Here is a 21,312-nt window from a genome sequence, read left to right as displayed (position 1 = left end):
TTTTTTTGCGTTTTTCATAACCGCTGTAACAATCAGCCACCCCTGTGCAAATCACCTCAAATGTACATGATGCGCTCTCCCTTCAGGGCCTTGTTGTGCGCCCCCAGAGCACTTTGCGCCCACATATGGGTTATCTCCATAGTCGGGAGAAATTGCGTTACAAATTTTGGGGGGCTTTTTTCCCTTTTACCTCTTGTGAAAATGTAAAGTTTAGGGCAACATCAGCATGTTAGTGTAAAAAATTTAATTTTTTTACACTAACATTCTGGTGTAGACCCCAACATTTCCTTTTCATGAAGGGTTAAAGAAGAAAAAGCCCCCCAAACCTTGTAACGCAATTTCTCCCGAGTACGGCGATACCCCATATGTGGCCCTAAACTGTTGCCCTGAAATACTGCAGGGCTCCAAAGTGAGAGCGCCATGTGCATTTGAGGCCTGAATTAGAGATTTGCATAGGGGTGGACATAGGGGTATTCTACGCCAGTGATTCCCAAACAGGGTGCCTCCAGCTGTTGCAAAACTCCCAGCATGCGTGGACAGTCAACGGCTGTCCGGCAATACTGGGAGTTGTTTTTTTTCAACAGCTGGAGGCTCTGCTTTGGAAACAGTGGTGTATTGGACGTTCTTATTGGGGGAGGGGCGCTGTGTAGGGGTATTTGTATAGGTAGTGTTTTTAACTTTTTATTTTATGTTAGTGTAGTGTTTTTAGGGTACAGTCACATGGGCGGGGGATTACAGCGAGTTTCCCAGCACAAAATTTGCTGCATCTCAAACTTGCAGCGAGAAACCCACTGTAAAAGCCTCGTCCATGTGAATGTACCCTGTACATTCACAGGGGGGGGGGGGGGGGTGCACCAGCTGTTGCAAAACCACAACTCCCAGCATGCATGGTCTGTTAGTGCATGCTGGGAGTTATAGTTTTGCAACAGCTAGAGGCACACAGGTTAGAAAACACTGAGTTAGAAACAGACAATGTTTCCCAACCAGTGTGTCTCCAGTTGTTGCAAAACTACAACTCCCAGCATGCCCATACAGCTGAAGGGCATGCTGGGAGTTGTAGTTCGGCAACATCTGAAGGGCAAGATGTTGCTAAACTAAAACTTCCAGCATGCCTGGACAGTCAGTGCATACTGGGAGTTGTAGTTTTGCAACAGCTGGAAGAGCACAGATTGGAGACCATTATACAATGGTCTCCAAACTGGGGCCCTCCAGATGTTGCAAAACTACAACTCCCAGCATGCCCAGACAGCCAAAGGCTGTCTAGGCATGCTGGGAGTTGTAGTTTTCAGACTCCTAGAAGCTGCAGTGAAGATCTTCACTGCTGCCTCTGAGGACCATATACTTACCTGCCGGTCCCGTCGCTGCTCGTCCACGTGGCCGGTCCTGCCGCTGCTCCAGGTAAGGCTGCCGGTCCCCTCGTGTTCCCCCATATGCCGCAGGTCCCCGCGAGCCTCTGCAGCCATCGTCCCCCGTTCTGCCCGACTTCCAGGGGCGGGCAGTGCGGGGGATCTGATCTTTCACCCCAGATCACTGTGATTGGTGCACAGGGACCAATCACAGTGATCACTGACCAGGACCATCAATGGATGGTCCTGGGGGTGAAGCAGAAGTTGTCCCCTGCTGGAAACAGCGGGACTTCTGCCAGTTAACCCGTGCAATGCTGCGCATCGCCGGGTTAACTGAATGTCATTTATAAACGTTGGGATGCGCGAACGCACTGCACAACCCGGCGTTTATATATGCCATTCTGCGGGAAGGGGTTAATAAAAGTTCAAATCACCCCCCTTTTCCCATAAAAAAAAACACCATGTAAATAAAAATAAATATGAACACATGTGGTATCGCCGCGTGCGTAAATGTCCGAACTATAAAAATATATCATTAATTATACCACACGGTCAATGGCGTACGCGCAAAAAAATTCCAAATTCCAAAAGAATGTATTTTTGGTTGCTTTTTATATCATGAAAAAATGAATAAAAAGCGATCAAAAAGTCAGATCAATACAAAAATGGTACCGCTAAAACGTCAGATCATGGCGCAAAAAATGAGCCCTCATACCGCCCCATACTCAGAAAAATAAAGAAGTTATAGGGGTCAGAGAATGACAATTTTAAACGTATACATTTCTGTGCATATAGTTATGATTTTTTTCCAGAGGTACGACAAAATCAAACCTATATAAGTAGGGTATCATTTTAACCGTATGGACCTACAAAATAAAGATCAGGTGTCATTTTTACTGAAAAATGGACTGCATAGAAACGGAAGCCCCCAAAACTTCCAAAATTGTTTTGTTTTTTCTTCAATTTCGTCGCACGCTGATTTTTTTTTTTTCCGTTTCGCTGTAGATTTTTAGGTAAAATGAGTGATGTCACTGCAAAGTAGAATTGGTGGTGCAAAAAATAAGCCATCCTATGGATTTTTAGGTGCAAAATTGAAAGGGTTATGATTTTTAAAAGATGAGGAGGAAAAAACAAAAGTGCAAAAACCGAAAAACCCACAGTCCTTAGGGGTTAATATCTTCCAGTTTGTCTGTTTTTGGTGGGGCCTTTTCACAGGATGAACAGGTCATCTATGTACCTTTTTATACAGTAGTGCGTGGTCTTGGAATAGTTTATTGTTTGTAATAAAGGTATCTTCAAAGCGTCCCATGAAGAGGTTTGCAAAGGCCAGTGCTACCCTCATCCCCATAGCGGTTCCCCGTATCTGCTGGAACATACGGTCGTCATGGGTGAAAAAGTTATTTTTGAGAATGATTTCCAAACAGGTGTTTTTTTTTTTTTTTTTTTTTATGTTGTGAGATTACGATAATGCTGAGGCTAGCTTTTTGTTAACTGGCATTTCCTGTTTGTTTTCTTTCTTTTTTTTTTTTTTTTTTTACTACAAATCCCATAATTCCATTTTCCTTCCTCCCACACATCAGCCACCCCACCCATTGAAACATAATGAGCTGCATCCATACAAAAGATCTGTGGTTTTCAATAAGGGTGCCTACAACTGTTTTATTAGTTGCAGATTGATCTCTCTCCCACCAAGCGATCGCTCCACCCATTGAAGCAGACAGGCTCCCCGTCATCAGCTGACTAGTGAGTCATGTCTCAGCCACACTGCAACCTGGGAAAAATCTGAGACAAGTCATTTTGTATGCGGTTAACCCCTTAAGGACTCAGCGTTTTTCCTTTTTTGCATTTTCATTTTTTCCTCATCACCTTCTAAAAATCATAACACTTTCAATTTTGCACCTAAAATTCCATATGATGGCTTATTTTTTCCGCCACCAGTTGTACTTTGCAGTGACATTAGTCATTTTAGCAAAAATTCCACAGCGAAACGGAAAAAAAATTCATTGTGCTACAAAATTGAAGAAAAAATTTCATTTTATACATTTTGGGGGCTTCCGTTTCTACGCAGTGCATTTTTAGGAAAAAATGACACCTTATCTTTATTCTGTAGGTCCAAACAGTTAACCCCTTAAGGACTCAGACCATTTGGGCCTTAAGGACTCAAGGACATAAGGACAATTTTATTTTTACATTTTTGTTTTTTCCTCCTCGCCTTCAAAAAATCATAACTCATTTATATTTTCATCCACAGACTAGTATGAGGGCTTGTTTTTTTGCGCAACCAGTTGTCCATTGTAATGCCATCACTCACTTTACCATAAAATGTATGGTGCAACCAAAAAAATACTATTTGTGTGGGGAAATTAAAAAGAAAACCACAATTTTGCTAATTTTGGAAGGTTTCGTTTCCACACCGTACAATTTCCGGTAAAAATGACGTGTTCTTTATTCTTTGGGTCAATATGATTAAAATTATACCCATGATTACATACTCTTCTATTACTATTGCCCTTTAAAAAAACGCAAACTGTTTAACCAAATTATTACGTTTAAAATCCCCCTATTTTGAAGACCTATAACTTTTTCATTTTTGCGTATAAGCGGCAGTATGAGGGCTCATTTTTTGCGCCGTATTCTGTACTTTTTATTCATACCATATTTGTTCATATAAAATTTTTCATCCATATTTTATGAATTTTTTGGGGAATAAAATGTTATAAAAAAAAGGAAGCTATTTTGGACTTTTTTTTTATGTTCACGCCGTTCACCATACGGTATTATTAACATTTTATTTTAATAGTTCAGATATTTACGCACACGGCGATACCAAATATGTATATAAAATATTTTTTTTTAACACTTTTTGGGCGTGAAATAAGGAAAATGAGACAATTTACATTTTTATTGGGGGAGGGGGTTGTTCAAATTTTTTTTACTTTAATTTTTTTACTTTTATTTTTACACTTTAATATTCCCCATATTCCCCATTCGATTGCTAATACTGTTCAGTGCTATGTATAGGACATAGCACTGATCAATGTTATCGGTCATCTTCTGCTCTGGTCTGCGGGAAGGCAGATCAGAGCAGGAGACGTTGGGAAGGCAGCGGAGGCAGTTGAGGGGACCTCCATCTGCTGTGCTGGATGATCGGATCGCCGCGGCAGCGCTGCAGGCGATCTAATCATCCATTTTAGTGACTGCGATGCTGCAGATGCCATGATCTGTATTGATCACGGCATCTGAGGGGTTGATGGCGGACATCCGCGGGAAAAAGTATACGTTAACAATTCTCATCTTCTGACCCCTATAACTTTTTTCTTTTTCTGCGTACATGCCGGTTTGAGGGCTCATTTTTTCTGCCATGTTCTGAAGTTTTTATCAGTATAATTTTTATATTGATCGGACTTTTTTATCGCTTTTTATTCATGATATAAAAAGGGACCAAAATTTTTTTATTTTGGACTTTGGATTTTTTTTGCGCGTACGCCATTGACCGTGAATTACACTAACATTACAGACCCTGTAGCCTGGTCAAATAAAAAAAAAAATCCTGGAATACCCCTTTAACCCCTTAGGGCCTGTTTTCATTCTTGCATTTTTGCTTTTTCCTCCTTCCTTTCTAAAACTCATAACACTTTTTGCACCTACAGATCCATATAAGGGCTTATTTTTTGCGTCACCAATTGTACTTTGCAATGACCTCACTTATTTTAGAATATAACCGGCGGTAAAACCAAAAAAACTATACTTTTTGGGGTGAAATACAAAAAAATGCCATTTTGTAACTTTTGGGGGCTACCGTTTCAACACGGTGCAATATTTGGTAAAAAATTACACCTTATCTTTACTCTGTAGGTCCATACAGTTACAATGATACCCAATTCATGTAGGTTTCATTTTAATACTTAAAAAATATATAAACTACATGCACCAAAATTTGTATGTTTAAAATTGGCATCTTATAACCCCTATAACCCCTTTGTTATTTTTCTGTGTACGGGGTGTATGAGGGCTAATTTTTTGCGCCGGCATCTGTAGTTTTTATAGGTACCATGTTTGTTTTGATGAGTCTTTTTGATTGCTTTTTATTAACATTTTTATGGTATATGAAGTGACCAAAAATGCACAATTTTGGACTTTGGTATTTTTTTACATGTACGCCATCGACCGTGTGGTTTAGCTAACCTAATATTTTAACTTCACGATTTTGTCCCGATCAGCTCTGCTGAGCTGCCGGGATTCTTTTACTTTCGTTTTTAGATGCTGCAATCAACTTTGATCACAGCTAAAGGGTTAATGCCGGGCATTAGCCGTGGGTCCTGGCTGCCAGTAGCAACCGGGACCCACCGGGTTTAACCCATTCACTGCTGGTGAGAATGGTTTAAACCCGGCAAACGGGACCAGGGCGTACAGGTACACCCTGAGCCCTTAAGGATCGGGAATGCAGGGCGTATGCATGCACCCTGCATCTCCAAGAGGTTAAGTTTCGAAGACTTCAGCACAACAAAGTTTGGGAAGCATAATTGCTCCATACAAGCAGGGGATACTCCCTTTAAAGAGTATCTGTCATCAAGTAAAACTTTTGATATTGTATTCCTTATGAAAAGTTAAGCCTATTTGCCATATATCTTCATAAAAAAAAAAATTATTCCCATCACTTTTTTCTATTGAAAAAGTGGCCACTAGTGGTCTTCGTTCTATATGTTCAGCAGGCCCCGCATAGCCTCCGGACTGGCACAAGTCCGAGCTCCGGAAGTGCAGGTGGGGCGGGACATGAGCGCGGCTTTGCTCTTTTCTCTCTCCCTGCCTGTCAATCGCCTGCCAGGTAACGCCCCCCCTGCAGCAGAAAAAACTTACAGAACATTGAGCAGACTTTATAAAGGCATAACTAGAGAAATAATGGACAAAATTAAAAAAGAAAAAGTGCATTGGACTTAGGGTGAAGAGGGGAACACACAGAGAATGATCCCTCTTTACTTGGTGGCAAGTACTCTTTAAACTTACTGCACTAAGAGCACAAATATTTAACTTTTCTTCCACACATTAAAGGGGCTCGGCCCTTTTAATTCCCTACCAGACACATCTCTAGGTTTGGTAGTGCTGTACCTGGTAATGTAGCTTGTGTCATTGAAGTGAACAGCCACAGTACAGCTGCCCTGTCAACTCAGTCATCATCAAAATGTTGCTATGTAAGTCCCCTAGATGCTTTGTTTTTGCTCATTTTTCTACTTTTAGCAAATCCTCTTTAAGATCTGACTGTTTACGCTTTCCCTAATATATCTCACCATTTGTGGTATTCAGTGTTGTTTATATTCTGTATGATCCTGCATAGTAAGCTTTTTGATGGTGCTGATGTATTTGCACTCTTAGGCTAGGTTCACACTGAGTTAGAAAACTCTCCACAGATGGCAATGTCTTTGTCGCGGATTCTACTTAAAGGGGTAGTCCGGTGGAAAACTTTTTTTTTTTTTAAATAATCTGGTGCCAGAAAGTTAAACAGATTTGTAAATTACTTCTTAATCCTTCCAGTACTTATCAGCTGCCTTATAATACAGAGGAAGTTCTTTTCTTTTTGAATTTCCTTTCTGTCTGACCATAGTGCTCTCTGCTGACACCTCTGTTCATGTCAAGAACTGTCCAGAGCAGGAACAATTCCCCATAGTGAACTTTTCTTCCTCTGGACAGTTCCTGACATGAACAGAGGTGTCAGCAGAGAGCACTGTGAACAGACAGAAAATAAATTAAAAAAGAAAAGAACTTCCTCTGTAGTAAACAGCAGCTGATAAGTACTGGAAGGATTAAGATTTTTAAATAGAAGTGATTTACTAATCTGTTTAACTTTCTGCCATCAGTTGACTTAAAAAAAATAAATATATATTTCCTCCGGAGTACCCCTTGTACTCACTCATTCTTTTGGTGGCGGAATATCCACCGTGGAAATTCTGTTGTTTGCACTGTGCAACAAATCTCATTGCCAGCAATGGGGTTCTGCTGCACCAGAATTTACGACTGAAATTCCTAAATGGAATTCCAGACGGAAATTTTAGTAATGTGAACCTAGCCTTAGGGTACGTTTACACGGACTGGTTACTTGCATGTTTCCAGCTGCTGATTAGATTGACCTCAATGGGGGGTGTGCTGCAGCTCAAACCTGTAGTGCGAATCACATGTGTAACCCTCCTGTGTGAACATACCCATAGTTGTTGCTTTTATGTTTTCTATATCTATAGAATATTGCATAGCCTTGCCTTCACTTACAAGTTTTTCATGAAGATAATTTTTTATTCTTACTTAGGGACATTATTGGCCTACAGCATGATGTACACTGCCTTAGGGGTTCTCAGAACTATGATTGGAGCGAGGAATTCATTAACCCGTACTATGGGCACACTTACCGCTAAAATGGCTGAATATAGAAAAATGTGGAAGCCAATTGAACCCAAAGACTGGACTTTACAATATCAAGAGAGATGTATCCCTTTTTCTACAAATCAGCTTGTAGAGCTTTTATCCCAGGTTAGTAATGCTGCTCTTTAAACATAGTGATTTACTCAGATTTATGCTTATTTTGAAGATTTAGCTAGCTTAAAAAATTTCAAGGGGTATTCCCAGAGAAAAAAAAGTGGGTTGAAATCGGCTGGTGCCAGAAACTTATACAGATTTGTAAATTACTTCTATTTAAAAATTTCAGCCTTCAAGTACTTATCAGCTTTTGTATGCCCTGGAGGAATTTGTGTAGTTCTTTGCAGTCAAACATGGCAACCATTGCTGCCACCTTTGCCAGATCTACATAAGGGTACACAATGCTTTTTCCCTGATTCCCTGAATTGTCAGACAAACTGTAAACCCACATATTTAAAGAAAAGAAGGGTGTATAATGAAACTTTAAAAAAAAAAGTGTGTGATCAGAAACATAAGCTATTTAATGATAATGTAATCTCATTATTTTGTGGCTGGCCACAGGTCCTCTTTAAAGGGGTACTGCGTTGGATAAGATATCTGATCGCAAGGGTCTGGCTGCTGGGACCCCCTGCGATGTCCCTGCAGACACCTGGCGTTCTGAACATTATGTTCAGAATGCTGGGTCCGGGAGGCTGTGGGCGTGACGTTATGAGGGAGCGTGGTGTGATGTCACAACCACGGCTTTCTGAACCCATCGTTCTGAACCCCTTTAAATGGAAGATCTTTGAAACAATCAGGACTCTTCCTAGAGCTGGCTACCCTACCGCACTAAGTATTTGAGGGGAAAGGGCCTTTGGGAAAGAGGTGACCAAGAACCTAATAGCCAGACTGTGAGAAACAGGATACTCTGGTTTGGTGAAAACAAGATTGAAGTTTTTGACCTAATTTCTAAGGGTCATGTCAGGAGGGAACAAGGCACTGTTCATCACCTGCCCAATACCATCCCTACAGTAAAGCATGGTGGTGGGTTTTTCAGCGGATGGAACAGGGAGATTGGTCAGGGTTGAGGGAAAGCAAACTTCAGAGATATTGATGAAAACCTGATCCAGAGTGCTCTGGACCTCAGGCTGGGGTTCACCTTCTAAAAAGAAAATGTACACAAGTAAGACACCTAAGTACACAACCAAGGCAACAAAGGAGTGGCTTAGAGACGGCTCTGTGAATCTCCCGGAGTGGTCCAGCCCCCCATGGCCCCCATTGAGCCTTCCAGAGCTTACAATGATCTGCCGAAAGGATAGTAGAAAATCCCAGATGTGCAAACCCTGAGGCATCAAACTCAAGAAGACTGCAGACTGTAATAGCTGCCAAAGGTGTATTAACCAAGTACTGAGTAAAGGGTCTGAATACTTTATATTATGTTTTTTCCTTTTAATAAATTTGCTAAATTTTCAAATGAACAGTGACCCTTTAAACTTGCCCTTATAACCAATTGCATTATGTGTTTTCCCTCAAGGAAAACCCTCTATCATATAACTGTTCAATATGGCCAGAAGCAGCTGTCATTTCCCAGTTGACTTCTTTCTGTTACCTATTATTATTTTCCTCCTTAATTGGCAGCAATATCCTACCCAGTCAGCATTTCTTTTCCCAGGCGTAGTTTAAAGGCCACAGATAGACAGCACATTACTGTGGCAATAAATTTATAGTTATTTTTATATTAAAGAAGAAAAGTCAATATAATGTACATAAATATAACCGAATCTTACGAGTAATTACCTCACTAAGAATATAATGATAAAGGTGTGTAATCATATACCACACATACATGTTGCTGTTTTAGTTATAGACAATGGAGTGCTGAACAGAAACCATTTGGAGGAATCACAAATACAGATTTAGTTAAAGGAGTGGATTTGAGATGGGTATTGTCGTTTTAATCAATCAATCGTTTTAATTTAATCAATGGTATCAAATTCTGTGTGTCATTCCATCCTTAAATGTGTTGACTGCTTGATGTAGGATGTGTGCAAGAAAGTAGACAAGGAGAATTTACTAATATGTGCCCTTTGTACTTTAACCCCTTAAGGACCAGACCTTTAAAAAATCATGATGGCTTATTTTTTGCGCCACCAATTCTAAAAAGTAATGACATGAGTCATTTTACCCAAAAATCTACGACAAAACATGAAAAAATATAATTGTGCAACAAAATTTAAGAAAAAACACTATTTTGTAACTTTTGGGGGCTTCCGTTTCTACACAGTACATTTTTCTGTAAAAATGACACCTTATCTTTATTCTATAGGTCCATAAGATTAAAATTATATCCTACTTATATAGGTTTGATTTTGTCGTACTTCTGGAAAAAAATCATAACTACATGCAGGAAAATTTATACTTTAAAATTGTCATCTTCTGACCCCTATAACTTTTTTATTTTTTCGTGTACGGTGCGGTATGAGGGCTAATTTTTTGTGCTGTGTTCTGAAGTTTTTAACCGGTATTGATCAGACTTTTTGATCGCTTTTTATAAATTTTTTCATGATATAAAATGTGACCAAAAATACACTATTTTGGACTTTGGAATTTTTTTGTACCTATGCCATTGACTGTGCGGTTTAATCAACGATTTATTTTTATGATTTTTATGATTTCCACACGTGGCGATACCACATATGTTTGTTTTTATTTACACTGTTTTTTTAAATGGGAAAAGGGGGGTGATTCAAACTTTTATTAAGGAAGGGGTTAAATGATCTTTATTCACTTTTTTTTTTCCACTTTTTTTTTTTTTGCAATGTTATAGCTCCCATAGGGGGCTATAACACTGCACACACTGATCTTTTACATTGATCAATGGTTTCTCATAGTAAACCATTGATCAATGATTCTGCCACTTGACTGCTCATGCCTGGATCTCAGGCACTGAGCAGTCATTCCGCCATTGGACAACAGGAGGCAAGTAAGGGGACCCTCCTGCTGTCCTACAGCTGTTCGGGATGCCGCGATCCTGAGCTAACCGGCATTGGTTTACATTCACTTTAGATGCAGCGTTCAACTTTGAACGCTGCGTCTTAAGGGTTAATAGTGCGCAGCACCACGATCAGCCGCACGCTATTAGCCACGGGTCCCGGCCGTTGTTAGAGGCTGGGCCCGACCCGCTATGAAGCGGGGCCATGCCATGGCCCCTGCATTATAGTAAGGGAGAGGACTCCGGACGTACTGGTACATCCTTGGTACTTAAGGGGTTAAAGATTTCCCACTATTTTGGATTATGCTATAATTAAAAGAGGCTGTATTCACCCTTTCCAATGCTTCTTTTACAATGCATTAAGCAGTGTTAATTATATATATATATATATATATATATATATATATATATATATATATATATATATAAAGGGGTTGAGTATTTACCTCAGGACGAGGCCACAACTCCTCGTGTAACGGAGCTTCACAAGGCCATTAAGCACTCCTCGGGCATTCTGGGTAGGGGAATATGCAAAGCAGCTCATTTCATCACCTTTTCAGGTAATGTTCCCTGGTATCAGCTTAGCTCCTGTTAAGGAATATAAAAAGCTGATCGGGATTTTATGCCAAGCCAGACTACTCCCCAAAAGGGAAGTTTCTACCCATCTGCAGACAGCTGTTTCGTGGTTTATTGAAAGAGATTTATTGTCTGTTCAGTCATTACAAGTCATACAATAAATTACAATCACAGAAAGCATGACAGCACGATACACAGCAAAGGTTCCCTAAGCTATACATCGCACATCATGCTACTCTAACACTCCGCTCAATCCTGTAATAGAAAAGCACAAGAGATCGAATAACAAAACAATACAATCTGTGATCGGGGTAGGGGCGTGGGCGACTGTGGGGGTGTGGAGGGGGTGGATCACAGGGCCAAACTGCTGGGCTGTATCTTCAAGGAGACATGGGAGAAGGAGAGGGGTCTTCACTCCTCTTCTTCCTCATCGACGGCCGGGCTGTCCAAGATGGAATAGTCTCTAAGCAGGCTCTTGATGAACCTGCGGCAGTCCCGGATGGACATGTTCTCCCTGTTGATCACGAGGCGGTTCTTGGCAAGCCACACTGCGTCCTTAAAACAGTTCATAAAGCGCCAGGCCTCCTGGATGGCCTCCACGTCGTGGGTCCCAGGGAACAGACCGTAAAGCACCAAATGGTACGATAGGCAGTTCCTGGGTACAGAGTCTCTGAGTTCATGTTCCAGGGTGTCCAACAGACCCTGTGCAAAGGGGCACTGCCAAAACACGTGCAAAGATGTTTCCTCAACATAGGGGCATCGGGGGCAGTACCGGGTTGTGCACAGGTTGCGGGCATGCATGAACGACCTGAGAAAGTCCTCCCTTGACGGCCATCCACGACAAGTCCTTGTGTCCATTGGTAAGCCGCTTTGAGGCCACATTAGTCCAAACTGTCTCTGCAGTGGCTGCGGGGAGTCCCGGAACCAGTTCAGTCAAGTCCTTAGCTCGGATGAGCTTGTAGATTGTCTTCGGCTTCCATAGGACAGGTTTCGGTCCTTCCAGCTGGTGCTCCCTCACAAACCAGACAACATCCCCATAGAACCAGGGAGCATTCCAGTTGTAAGGGATGGACCTGTCCCACCTGTCCCAGCCCAGCTGTCTCCAGAGGGGCATGAGAAACAAGCGAGACATGGACCTGCCCGATGAGCCAGTCTTTTCAACAAGAGTCTGCTGCACGCTGACACATGCAAAGGAGGCCCTCAGCAGAGTGGGGATATCGGGTATTCCCTTCCCACCCTTGCGGGGATCCTTGTACTTCACAGTCCTCTTGACTCTGTCCATTTTGCCCCAGATGAAGCGAAACACTGTCCGGGTGATGGCCTTGCAAATGGTTCTATGGGGAGGCCAGGCCTGTGCGGTATACTGGAGCACAGGCAAAACTTCACTCCGCAGGACAAGTGCTTTGCCTTCAATAGAGAGCTTTCTGGAGCTACACAGTCCGATCTTAGAATTCATCTTTCCTAGTCGGTCTTGCCAAGATTTAAGGGGCGCTCCTTCCTTCCTGAACCAGACTCCAAGAATTTGAATGAAGTCCGGCTTAACAGTAAAGGGGAAGGGGGCGGAAGAGGTCAGGTGCCATTCCCCGAAGTGCAGTCACCGAATGCTGGTCAGCGCAGAAGATGGTCACGTCGTCCATGTAGAGCGAGCACTTGACCTCGTAGCGATCTGGTCCTGGTGCGGTGATCCCTCTGATCTCTCCTTTCTGCCGGATAGTCTCAGCGAAGAGCTCTATAACACAAACAAAAAGAAGAGGTGAAAGAGGGCAGCCTTGTCTAACCCCTGAAAGGATGGAAAAGGGGTTAGTCTTCCAGCCGTTCACCAACACCGTGCTGTAAATATCAAAATACATGACGTTAACAAAAGAGCAAAACATCTTCCCCAGACCTAGCCTGCGCAAAGCCCTGCCCATGAATGCGTGGGAGACACAGTCAAACGCCTTCTCCTGATCCAAACTGACCAGGGCGGCGCGGCCATGATGGTCCTGGATGTAATGGACCGTGTCTCTCACAAGGGCAAGGCTGTCCGCAATCCTGTGACCAGGAATGCCGCAGATCTGGTCTGGATGGACGATCTGCCTGATGACAGATTTCAGCCTGTTGGCCAGCACCTTGGCGAGGATCTTGTAGTCCACGTTCAGGAGAGAGATGGGACGCCAGTTTTTCAGGTCACATCTCTCCCCCTTCCGCTTATACAGGATCGTGATCATCCCTTCCCTCAACGACGGAGGCATTCTGCCCCCCACCACCATCTCCTCGTACACCTCCAACAGGTCTGGACAGATCAGGTCACCCAGCGCTATATAGAGCTCGGCCGGGAGACCGTCACTACCCGGGGTCCTGCCGGGCTTAAAGGATTTAGCGGCAGAGAGCAGCTCCCCCACCGTCAAGGGATCGTCCATAGCCGCCTTCGGGGTCGGATGACTTGGGGGCGTAGAGGTTGCTGTAGAAGTCGGAGACGACCCCCATCACCTCCTCCTTGCCCCTCCTCATGTGTCCGGTCTCATCTCGTAGCTCAGTCAGGGGTGTGTGGCCAGCATGGAGCTTCCTGAAAAAGAAAGGGTTACACTTCTCACCCTTCTCCAGGTTCTCCACCTTGGAACGAAAGACGATTCGCTTGGATTCCTCCTCAAAGTGCCTTTTTCAGGCTCTTTTTGGTCTCCTCCAGCTCCTCCCTGACTTCCCAGCTCACGCTGCAGTTTCCTGAAGTTCCACTTCTTCGCACACGCCTGTTGTCTGCCTTTTGCCTGAAAGAAACAACGGAACTCGCCTTTAACATATTCCCACCAATCGCTGATGCAGTTAAACAGACATTTGTCATTACGCCATACAAGATAGGCATCCCTAAGTTCCTCCATGACCTCCCTCTGCTCCAACAGGGCACAATTCAACTTCCAGGAGCCTGGGCCAGGTGGGAATCTATGGCCCAGAGTCCCCCGAAATCGAATGGCCCTGTGGTCAGAGAAGAAGGAGGGGGCCATAGAGTACGACACCTTTCTGACTGCTCTCGAAGTGAAGATGAAGTCTATCCGAGAACGGAGCGAGCAATCGGGGCGGCTCCACATATAGTTTACGGAGCCGTTCCCGATGGACCCAACAACGCCCTGCAGCCTCCTGGGTGGACTTGCTGGTTGAGGCCATGGCTTCTTCCAACAGGCTCTTTTCCACTTTCTTGCTTGTGGAGATGCTTCGCAAAGTCTTCTTTCCCTGGTGGGAGGAGCTATGCAGATCCAGTCCCGGTGGGAGGAGCTATGCAAATCCTTCTCCGGAGGCAGCGAGTTTCTTAGAAAAGATTCTGCGCCGCCTTCTTCGCCGAAGTTCCGGAATTCACCGCCGATTCCCTTCTTCCAAGTTCTTCGTCGGCTTCTTCTGGAGCTGCAGTCTTCAAGATCCTCTCCTTCTTCAGATGTTCCGAGGCAGGCAGGAGATGATCTTCAGGGGGTATGCTCTCGAGAATTGGGGTTCTAATAAGAACGAAAAGTACTGCAATCATACTACGCAAAATCTCTACCACAATGCAAGCCGACTGGAGGGGGCGTGATAGCTATCACGCCCCATCCCGTAGGCTTGCATTGAGGGGCGGAGCGTGACGTCACACGGGGGGCGGAGGCCACCGGCCCTGCGGTCGAGCATAATCAGACCCAGAGCGAACACGCTTCGGGGACTGATTACTAACGGGGTGCCGCGTGCATGATCACGGGCGTCCCCAGCTGCGGGACTCCCGCGATCAGGCATCTTATCCCCTATCCTTTGGATAGGGGATAAGATGTCTAAGCACCGGAGAACCCTTTTAACCCTTACTCACCCCCATTTGCCAGGGGCGGGGTTTATGTTTAAAGTCCCATACAATTCAATGGGAAATATATGTTACTGCATAACTTCCAAAGGCTGGAGATATTTCGATAATACTTGGTAACATGTTACTTATATGTCCACTTAAAATATAGGATAGTTAATTTAACCCTTAACTACCCCCATTTGTGAGGGTCGGGGTTTTTGTTTAAAGTCCCATGCAAATCAATGGGAAATGTATGTTCCCACATAACTTCCGTATGGCTGGAGATATTTAAATACCTGGTACTAGAGATGAGCGAACTTACAGTAAATTTGATTCGTCACGAACTTCTCGGCTTGGCAGTTGATTACTTTAGTCTGCATAAATTAGTTCAGCTTTCAGGTGCTCCCCTGGGCTGGAAAAGGTGGATACAGTCCTAGGAGACTCTTTCCTAGGACTGTATTCACCTATTCTAGCCCACTGGAGCACCTGAAAGCTGAACTAATTTATGCAGGATAAGTCAGCAACTGCCGAGCCGAGAAGTTCGTGACGAATCAAATTTACTTTTCGCTCATCTCTACCTGGTACACATATTACGGGTCGGGATAGGAGGCCGGGATAGGAGGACGGGATAGGAGGACGGGATAGGAGGTCGAGATAGGAGGACGGGATAGGAGGTGGGGATAGGAGGACGGGATAGGAGGTGGGGATAGGAGGACGGGCTATGAGGATGGGATATGAGGACAAGATGTGAGGATGGCATATGAGGTCGAGATAGGATGAGGTGATAGGAGGTCGGGATATGGGGTTGGGATATGACAACAATATGAAGGACGGGATGTGAAGTCAAAAGTTTCCTCCTTTTGTTTATTTTCCTCCCCAACAAGGATTAGGAAGGAAAAGCCGGGCAACGCCGGGTACTCAGCTAGTGTGTATATATATATATATATATATATATATATATATATATATATATATATATATATATATAAAACTCAACGTGTGTGTGTATTTATGTATGTATGTTCCACAAAAACTTCCAACCGGCTAAAGATATTAACATGAAACTTGGCACACATGTTACTTATATGTCAACAACAACATAGGATAGGTGATTTTAACCCTTACTCACCCCCATTTGCCAGGGGCGGGGTCTATGTTTGTAATATATGTTACTGCATAATTTCCAAACGGCTGGAGATATTTCGATAATACTTGGTCACATGTTACTTATATGTCCACTTTAAAATATAGGATAGTTAATTTAACACTTAACTACCCCCATTTGTGAGTTTCTGGGTTTTTGTTTAAAGGCCCATGCAAATCAATGGGATATGTTAGTTCCCACATAACTTCTGTACAGCTGGAGATATTTCAATACCTGGTAAACATATTACGGGTCGGGCTAGGAGGACGGGATATGAGGTCGACATACATCGGACATATGATCGATGTTATTAAAGTAAAAATGTAAAAAATATATAGCCCAATCACACAAATAACACACTTTTGACATCTGGCAGGTTAATGGAATTCAATTCCATGGATCCGATTAACGCATGTGCAGGGGCCTGTCTCCGCATTTGTGCTAAAGGGATTTGGCTAATGAAGCCTTATCCTTGCCACGTCCAGCACTACTACTCTGATCCTTCCTTTTACTTTGTTTAGATGGTTGCAGCCATGATGTGCTCATATACCAACATCTCTATTGCAGCCATTTGTCTCAGCAGCATACAACATGAGGCCAGTGATTGGCTAGCGTAGGTTTGTCATTGTTCCAACAATGTAAGTTCAGTTTTTAGTTTGTTTGCTTTTTTTTTTTTTTTTTTTCTACTAGAGTCCTAAACACTGGGCAATTTTGTAAATATGCCGGACAGCCCCTACAATTGTATTGTGAAGCTACAACTGCTTGTTAATCAGCTTTTCTTACAAAGCAGCACCACTGTTACATAGTTAAGTAGTTTATTTGGTTAAAAAAAGAAGCTCATCAAGTTTAACATAAAACCCTATTGTGTTGATCCAAAAAAAGGCAAAAAAACTAAACAAAAAACATGAGGCAGACGCCAATTCCTTCCCGACTCCAATATGGCAATCAGAATAAATCCCTGGATGAATGTTCTATCCAGATTAATCTAGTATCCATAACTTGTACAGTGGTCCCTCAAGTTACAATATTAATTGGTTCCAGGATGACCATTGTATGTTGAGACCATAACTCACAGTGTCCCAAATGGAGCCACCCTTACCTGGTGTCCAAAGGAGCAGCTAACCCTGGCACAGGCAAAGAGTAGTACAGAACTTTTAGTTCCTCCCTGTACTGTAGGAGTCGCTACCAGACATCCAGTCAGTGCATGCACTTCAGTAATAGAGGGGATTTACCAGTAAAATGTCCATTCTGATTGGTCAGTTCCTCCAATCACAGATCTGGACTGTCTGTAGCATTGTATTTTGAGTCTGGTTTCAAGTTACAATGGTACAGAAAAAACCGTATGTTGAAACTATTGTAAGTTGAGGGATCACTGTAATGTTATATTTTTCCAGAAAAGCATCCAGACCCCCAGACTTGTTTTTTGAGTTAGACATAACAACATCATGTGGCAAAGAGATCCATAGTCTCACTGCTCTTACAGTAAAGAATCCCTATCTGTGATGATGGTGAATACTTCTTTCATCTAGATGTAGAGGATGTCTCCTTGTCATGGTTATCGGCCTTGGTAAAGAAAAACATCACTAGAACGGTCTCTGTATTGTCCATTTATATATTTGTACTTGTGATCAAGTCTCCACTAAAACGTCATTTCTCCAAACTAAATAACCCCAAGCATGATAACCTGTCTTGGTCCTATAATCTTCCCATACTAATAATTATCTTTTCTGCCCTCCTCTGCAAACTCTCCAGTTCCACCATGTCCTTCTTATATACAGATGCCCAAAATTGAACACAATACTCCATATGTGGTCTGACTAGTGATTTATACAGAGGCAAAACTATGTTCCTGTCACGCCTCTATGCCTCTCTTGATACATCCCATGACTTTATTAGCCTTGGCAGCTGTTGTCTGGCACTGGTCACTAAAGTTGAGCTTACTGTTCACCAGTACCCCCATGTCTTTTTAAGTAATAGTTTTACCTAATGTTTTAGGTAAACGGGTTTTCCAGTGAAAACCAACTTACTCCCACAGGATAGGGAATAAGAAGCTGATCAGGGGGTTTCCAACCACTGGGAACCCCCCACAATCTCTGGAATGGGACCCTGTCTGCGGTAGACTTTGCCTCTCAGTGAGGAGCATGTGCGGAAAATTGCATGGCTCCTAGCATTTGGACCCCCCCCCCCCCAATGATCAGCTATTTAACCCTACCCTGTGGATAGGGCATAAGTTAGTTTTCCTCATCACCATGACAGCACCACCTGAGAGAGGGAGTCCGCCCATAGGGACAGGAAACTGAGAATAATAAGAAGAACCCTCCTTTCCAGCCTCAGTGTGTTTCCTGTCCCTAAGGAAGTCTGAGCTGAGCAGGAGTCCCTGTCTCGGGGACTTTCCATAGCTGAGGGAAGGACACTAAATCCCCATAGTGGTGGGGTTCCCCTTACCCTACATACCTCCTTAGCTGGCGAGGTTAGTCTGGCTCCACAAAGCGTTGCGGGCGCTCTGCAGGTGGGGAGCGCTTTTGGCCGGCGTTGTAGTAGCGCATCTGGGGCCGGAACCTGCTGAGGGACTACAGGTAGTTGCCTGTGTGTTCCCCCATGTGCGTTGCTGCGCTTGGGAATCCAGAAGCGACGCAGGGCAGAGGGCCGGTGGATCGATATGACATCTGGTTATGTGATCGGAGGACCCCAGATGCCGGCCCTTGGTGTGTAAGCGCTGCCTGATAGTATTTAGGCAGCCTGCACACTTCCAGAAGCCCTCCTTGTGGTAGCACAGCCAGCTATCAAGTCGGCAGCAAGTGTTCCTGAACAGCGGTCAACATGAGGTCAGCCAAGGAGGACCCTAAACGGAATACAGCTGAAGTTGCAGCCAGAACCCCTTCTATGGTAGCACCAACCACCTGAGTGAGTGTATACATTCCTTATTTTCTTTATGGGGTCATTAATGCTAGATACTAGGGATTAACAGAAAGGGAAATTTTAGGCCAAAACCGAAAATTTTGCCCCGCCCATTTTTTGTTAATATAGTCTTTTGTAAAATTGTATTATCAAAATTTTTTTAGTTAAATAAATTTGTTAAACCAATATGGGGATTTTGTTTTGTGCAGCTACCAATTTTACTATGTAATGACATAACTTATTTTACCACCAAATCTACAGTCAAAGAAGAAAAAAATATATATTTCTGGGGAGAAATTGAAAAAAAAGTGTTTCTACGCAGAGTTTCTACGCAGTGCATTTTTCAGTAACAATGACACATTATCTATATTCTGTAAGTCCATACGATTACATGATACCACATTTTTCTGTTAATTTACTACCTAAAAATTCTGGGGGAGATTTATCAAAACCTGTGCAGAAAAAAAGTGCAGTTGCCCCTAGCAACCAATCAGATTGTTTCTTACATTTTTAAAAGGCCTCTGAAACTAAAAGAAGCAATCTGGTTGCTATGGGAAACTACTATATTTTTCCTCGGCACGTTTTGAAAAATCTCCCCCTTATATTTTTTTTTATAAAAAAAGATATATATATCAGTATGCTTAAAATGCCTCTTCTGACCGCTATAACTTATTTTTCCATACATTGGGTGGAAAGGGGCTTATTTTTTGTGCCGTGATCTATATTTTTTATCGGTAACATTTTTGCCTTGTTGGGACTTTTTGATCACTTTTAATTTTTTCTGCTACATGAAATGCTGAAAAATCAGCAATACTGGACCTTGTTTTTTTTTTTTTTTTTTATGTTTATGTCATTTACCGTTTGGTTTCATTGAATGAAAACTTCGGGATGTAACAACTTATCCCCTATCCTAGGAATAGAGGATAAGTGTCAGACCGCAGGGGAGGTCTGTTGCCCTCCAGCACAGCGCCCCAGCTCTCTGCATAAAAGGAGCCGTTTAGACCACAGCACAGAGCTGCAGCCGGCATTCCTCCTCCATGCAGCTGTATGGCAGAGCCGGAGGTTGCCGAGAGCAGTGCTCTGGCTTTCCCGTAGAGCTGCATGGAGGGGGCATGTAGGCCGCCGCTTCATTAGATATTCAATAAGCCCAATTCATACTGAGAGCCTGTGCGCTGTGCAGGAGATCGCGCAATCTGACACTCATCCCCTATCCTTAGAATAGGGGATAAGTTGTAATGTCCCAGAGTTCTCCTTTTAACGTTATATTTTAATGGTTCAGACATATATGCACACGGCGTTACCAAATATGTTTATTTTTGTCAACTTTTATTTGAAAAAAGGGGGGTGATTTAAACTTTTATTTAGGGGAGGGGCTTTCTTTTTTTGTTTACAATTATTGCCTTCATTTTTTTACTCCCTATTGGGTAGTGTTTTCCACAGTGTGCCTCCAGACAGCCAAAGGCTGTAGGGCATACTGGGAGTTGTAGTTTTGTAACAGCTTGGAGAGACACAGATGCACTCCTGTGCTTGTAGACACTGATCAATGCGTGTGCCAAATAGTCCCATAGTTTATAAAGTGTACAGGGCGTGATGGTGGTATTTAATTATTTAGTATTGCCAGCTCTCTTCTGCGCCACACTGCCTCCTCCTCCCCTGTGTCCCTGGCTGCGCAAGGGAGCTCGGGGAGACTGCAGTACTCCCTGTGTTGCAGCGTGTTACCCCCTCCTCCGGTCAGGTCCCTTCTGAGCCCTTAGAACACTGTCTTTCCTCCCAGCAGTGCCAAATGCTGGGAGGAGGTGAATTATAGGGGTTATCCAGGAAAAAAAAATAACTTTTTTTTATTTATCAACTGGCTCCAGAAAGTTAAACAGATTTGTAAATTACTTCTATTAAAAAATAGAAGTCCTTTCAGTACTTATGTGCTGCTGACGTGTAGTTGTTCTTTTCTGTCCAAGTGCTCTCTGATGACATGTGTCTCGGGAACTGCCCAGTTTAGAAGCAAATCCCCATAGCAAACCTCTTCTACTCTGTGCGGCTCCCGAGACAAGCAGCGATTTCAGCAGAGAGCAATGTTGCCAGACAGAAAACAACAACTCAACTTCAGCAGCTGATAATTATTTAAAGGAATAAGATTTTTTAACAGAAGTAATTTACAAATCTGTTTAACTTTCTGGAGCCAGTTGATATAAAAAAAAAAGTT

General features: G+C 43.1%; 1 protein-coding gene across 3 annotated transcripts in view; it reads left to right on the top strand.

The window, feature by feature from the left end:
* The window catches only part of TMEM143 (transmembrane protein 143), a 151,663-nt gene that overhangs the window by 25,325 nt on the left and 105,026 nt on the right, over positions 1-21,312 (top strand). For 2 of the 3 annotated variants that reach the window (XM_056544614.1, XM_056544613.1), the window contains exon 2: positions 7,642-7,862. The exons of the other annotated variant lie outside the window; for it this stretch is intronic. In XM_056544614.1, coding sequence (XP_056400589.1) covers positions 7,662-7,862 — 201 coding nt within the window. In that variant the 5' untranslated portion in view covers positions 7,642-7,661. The remainder of the gene's footprint in view (positions 1-7,641; positions 7,863-21,312) is intronic. 3 annotated transcript variants of the gene reach the window in all.

Source organism: Hyla sarda, chromosome 10, assembly GCF_029499605.1.
Source record: "Hyla sarda isolate aHylSar1 chromosome 10, aHylSar1.hap1, whole genome shotgun sequence".
NCBI lineage: Eukaryota > Metazoa > Chordata > Amphibia > Anura > Hylidae > Hyla > Hyla sarda.
This window is presented reverse-complemented; position numbering and strand designations above follow the sequence as displayed.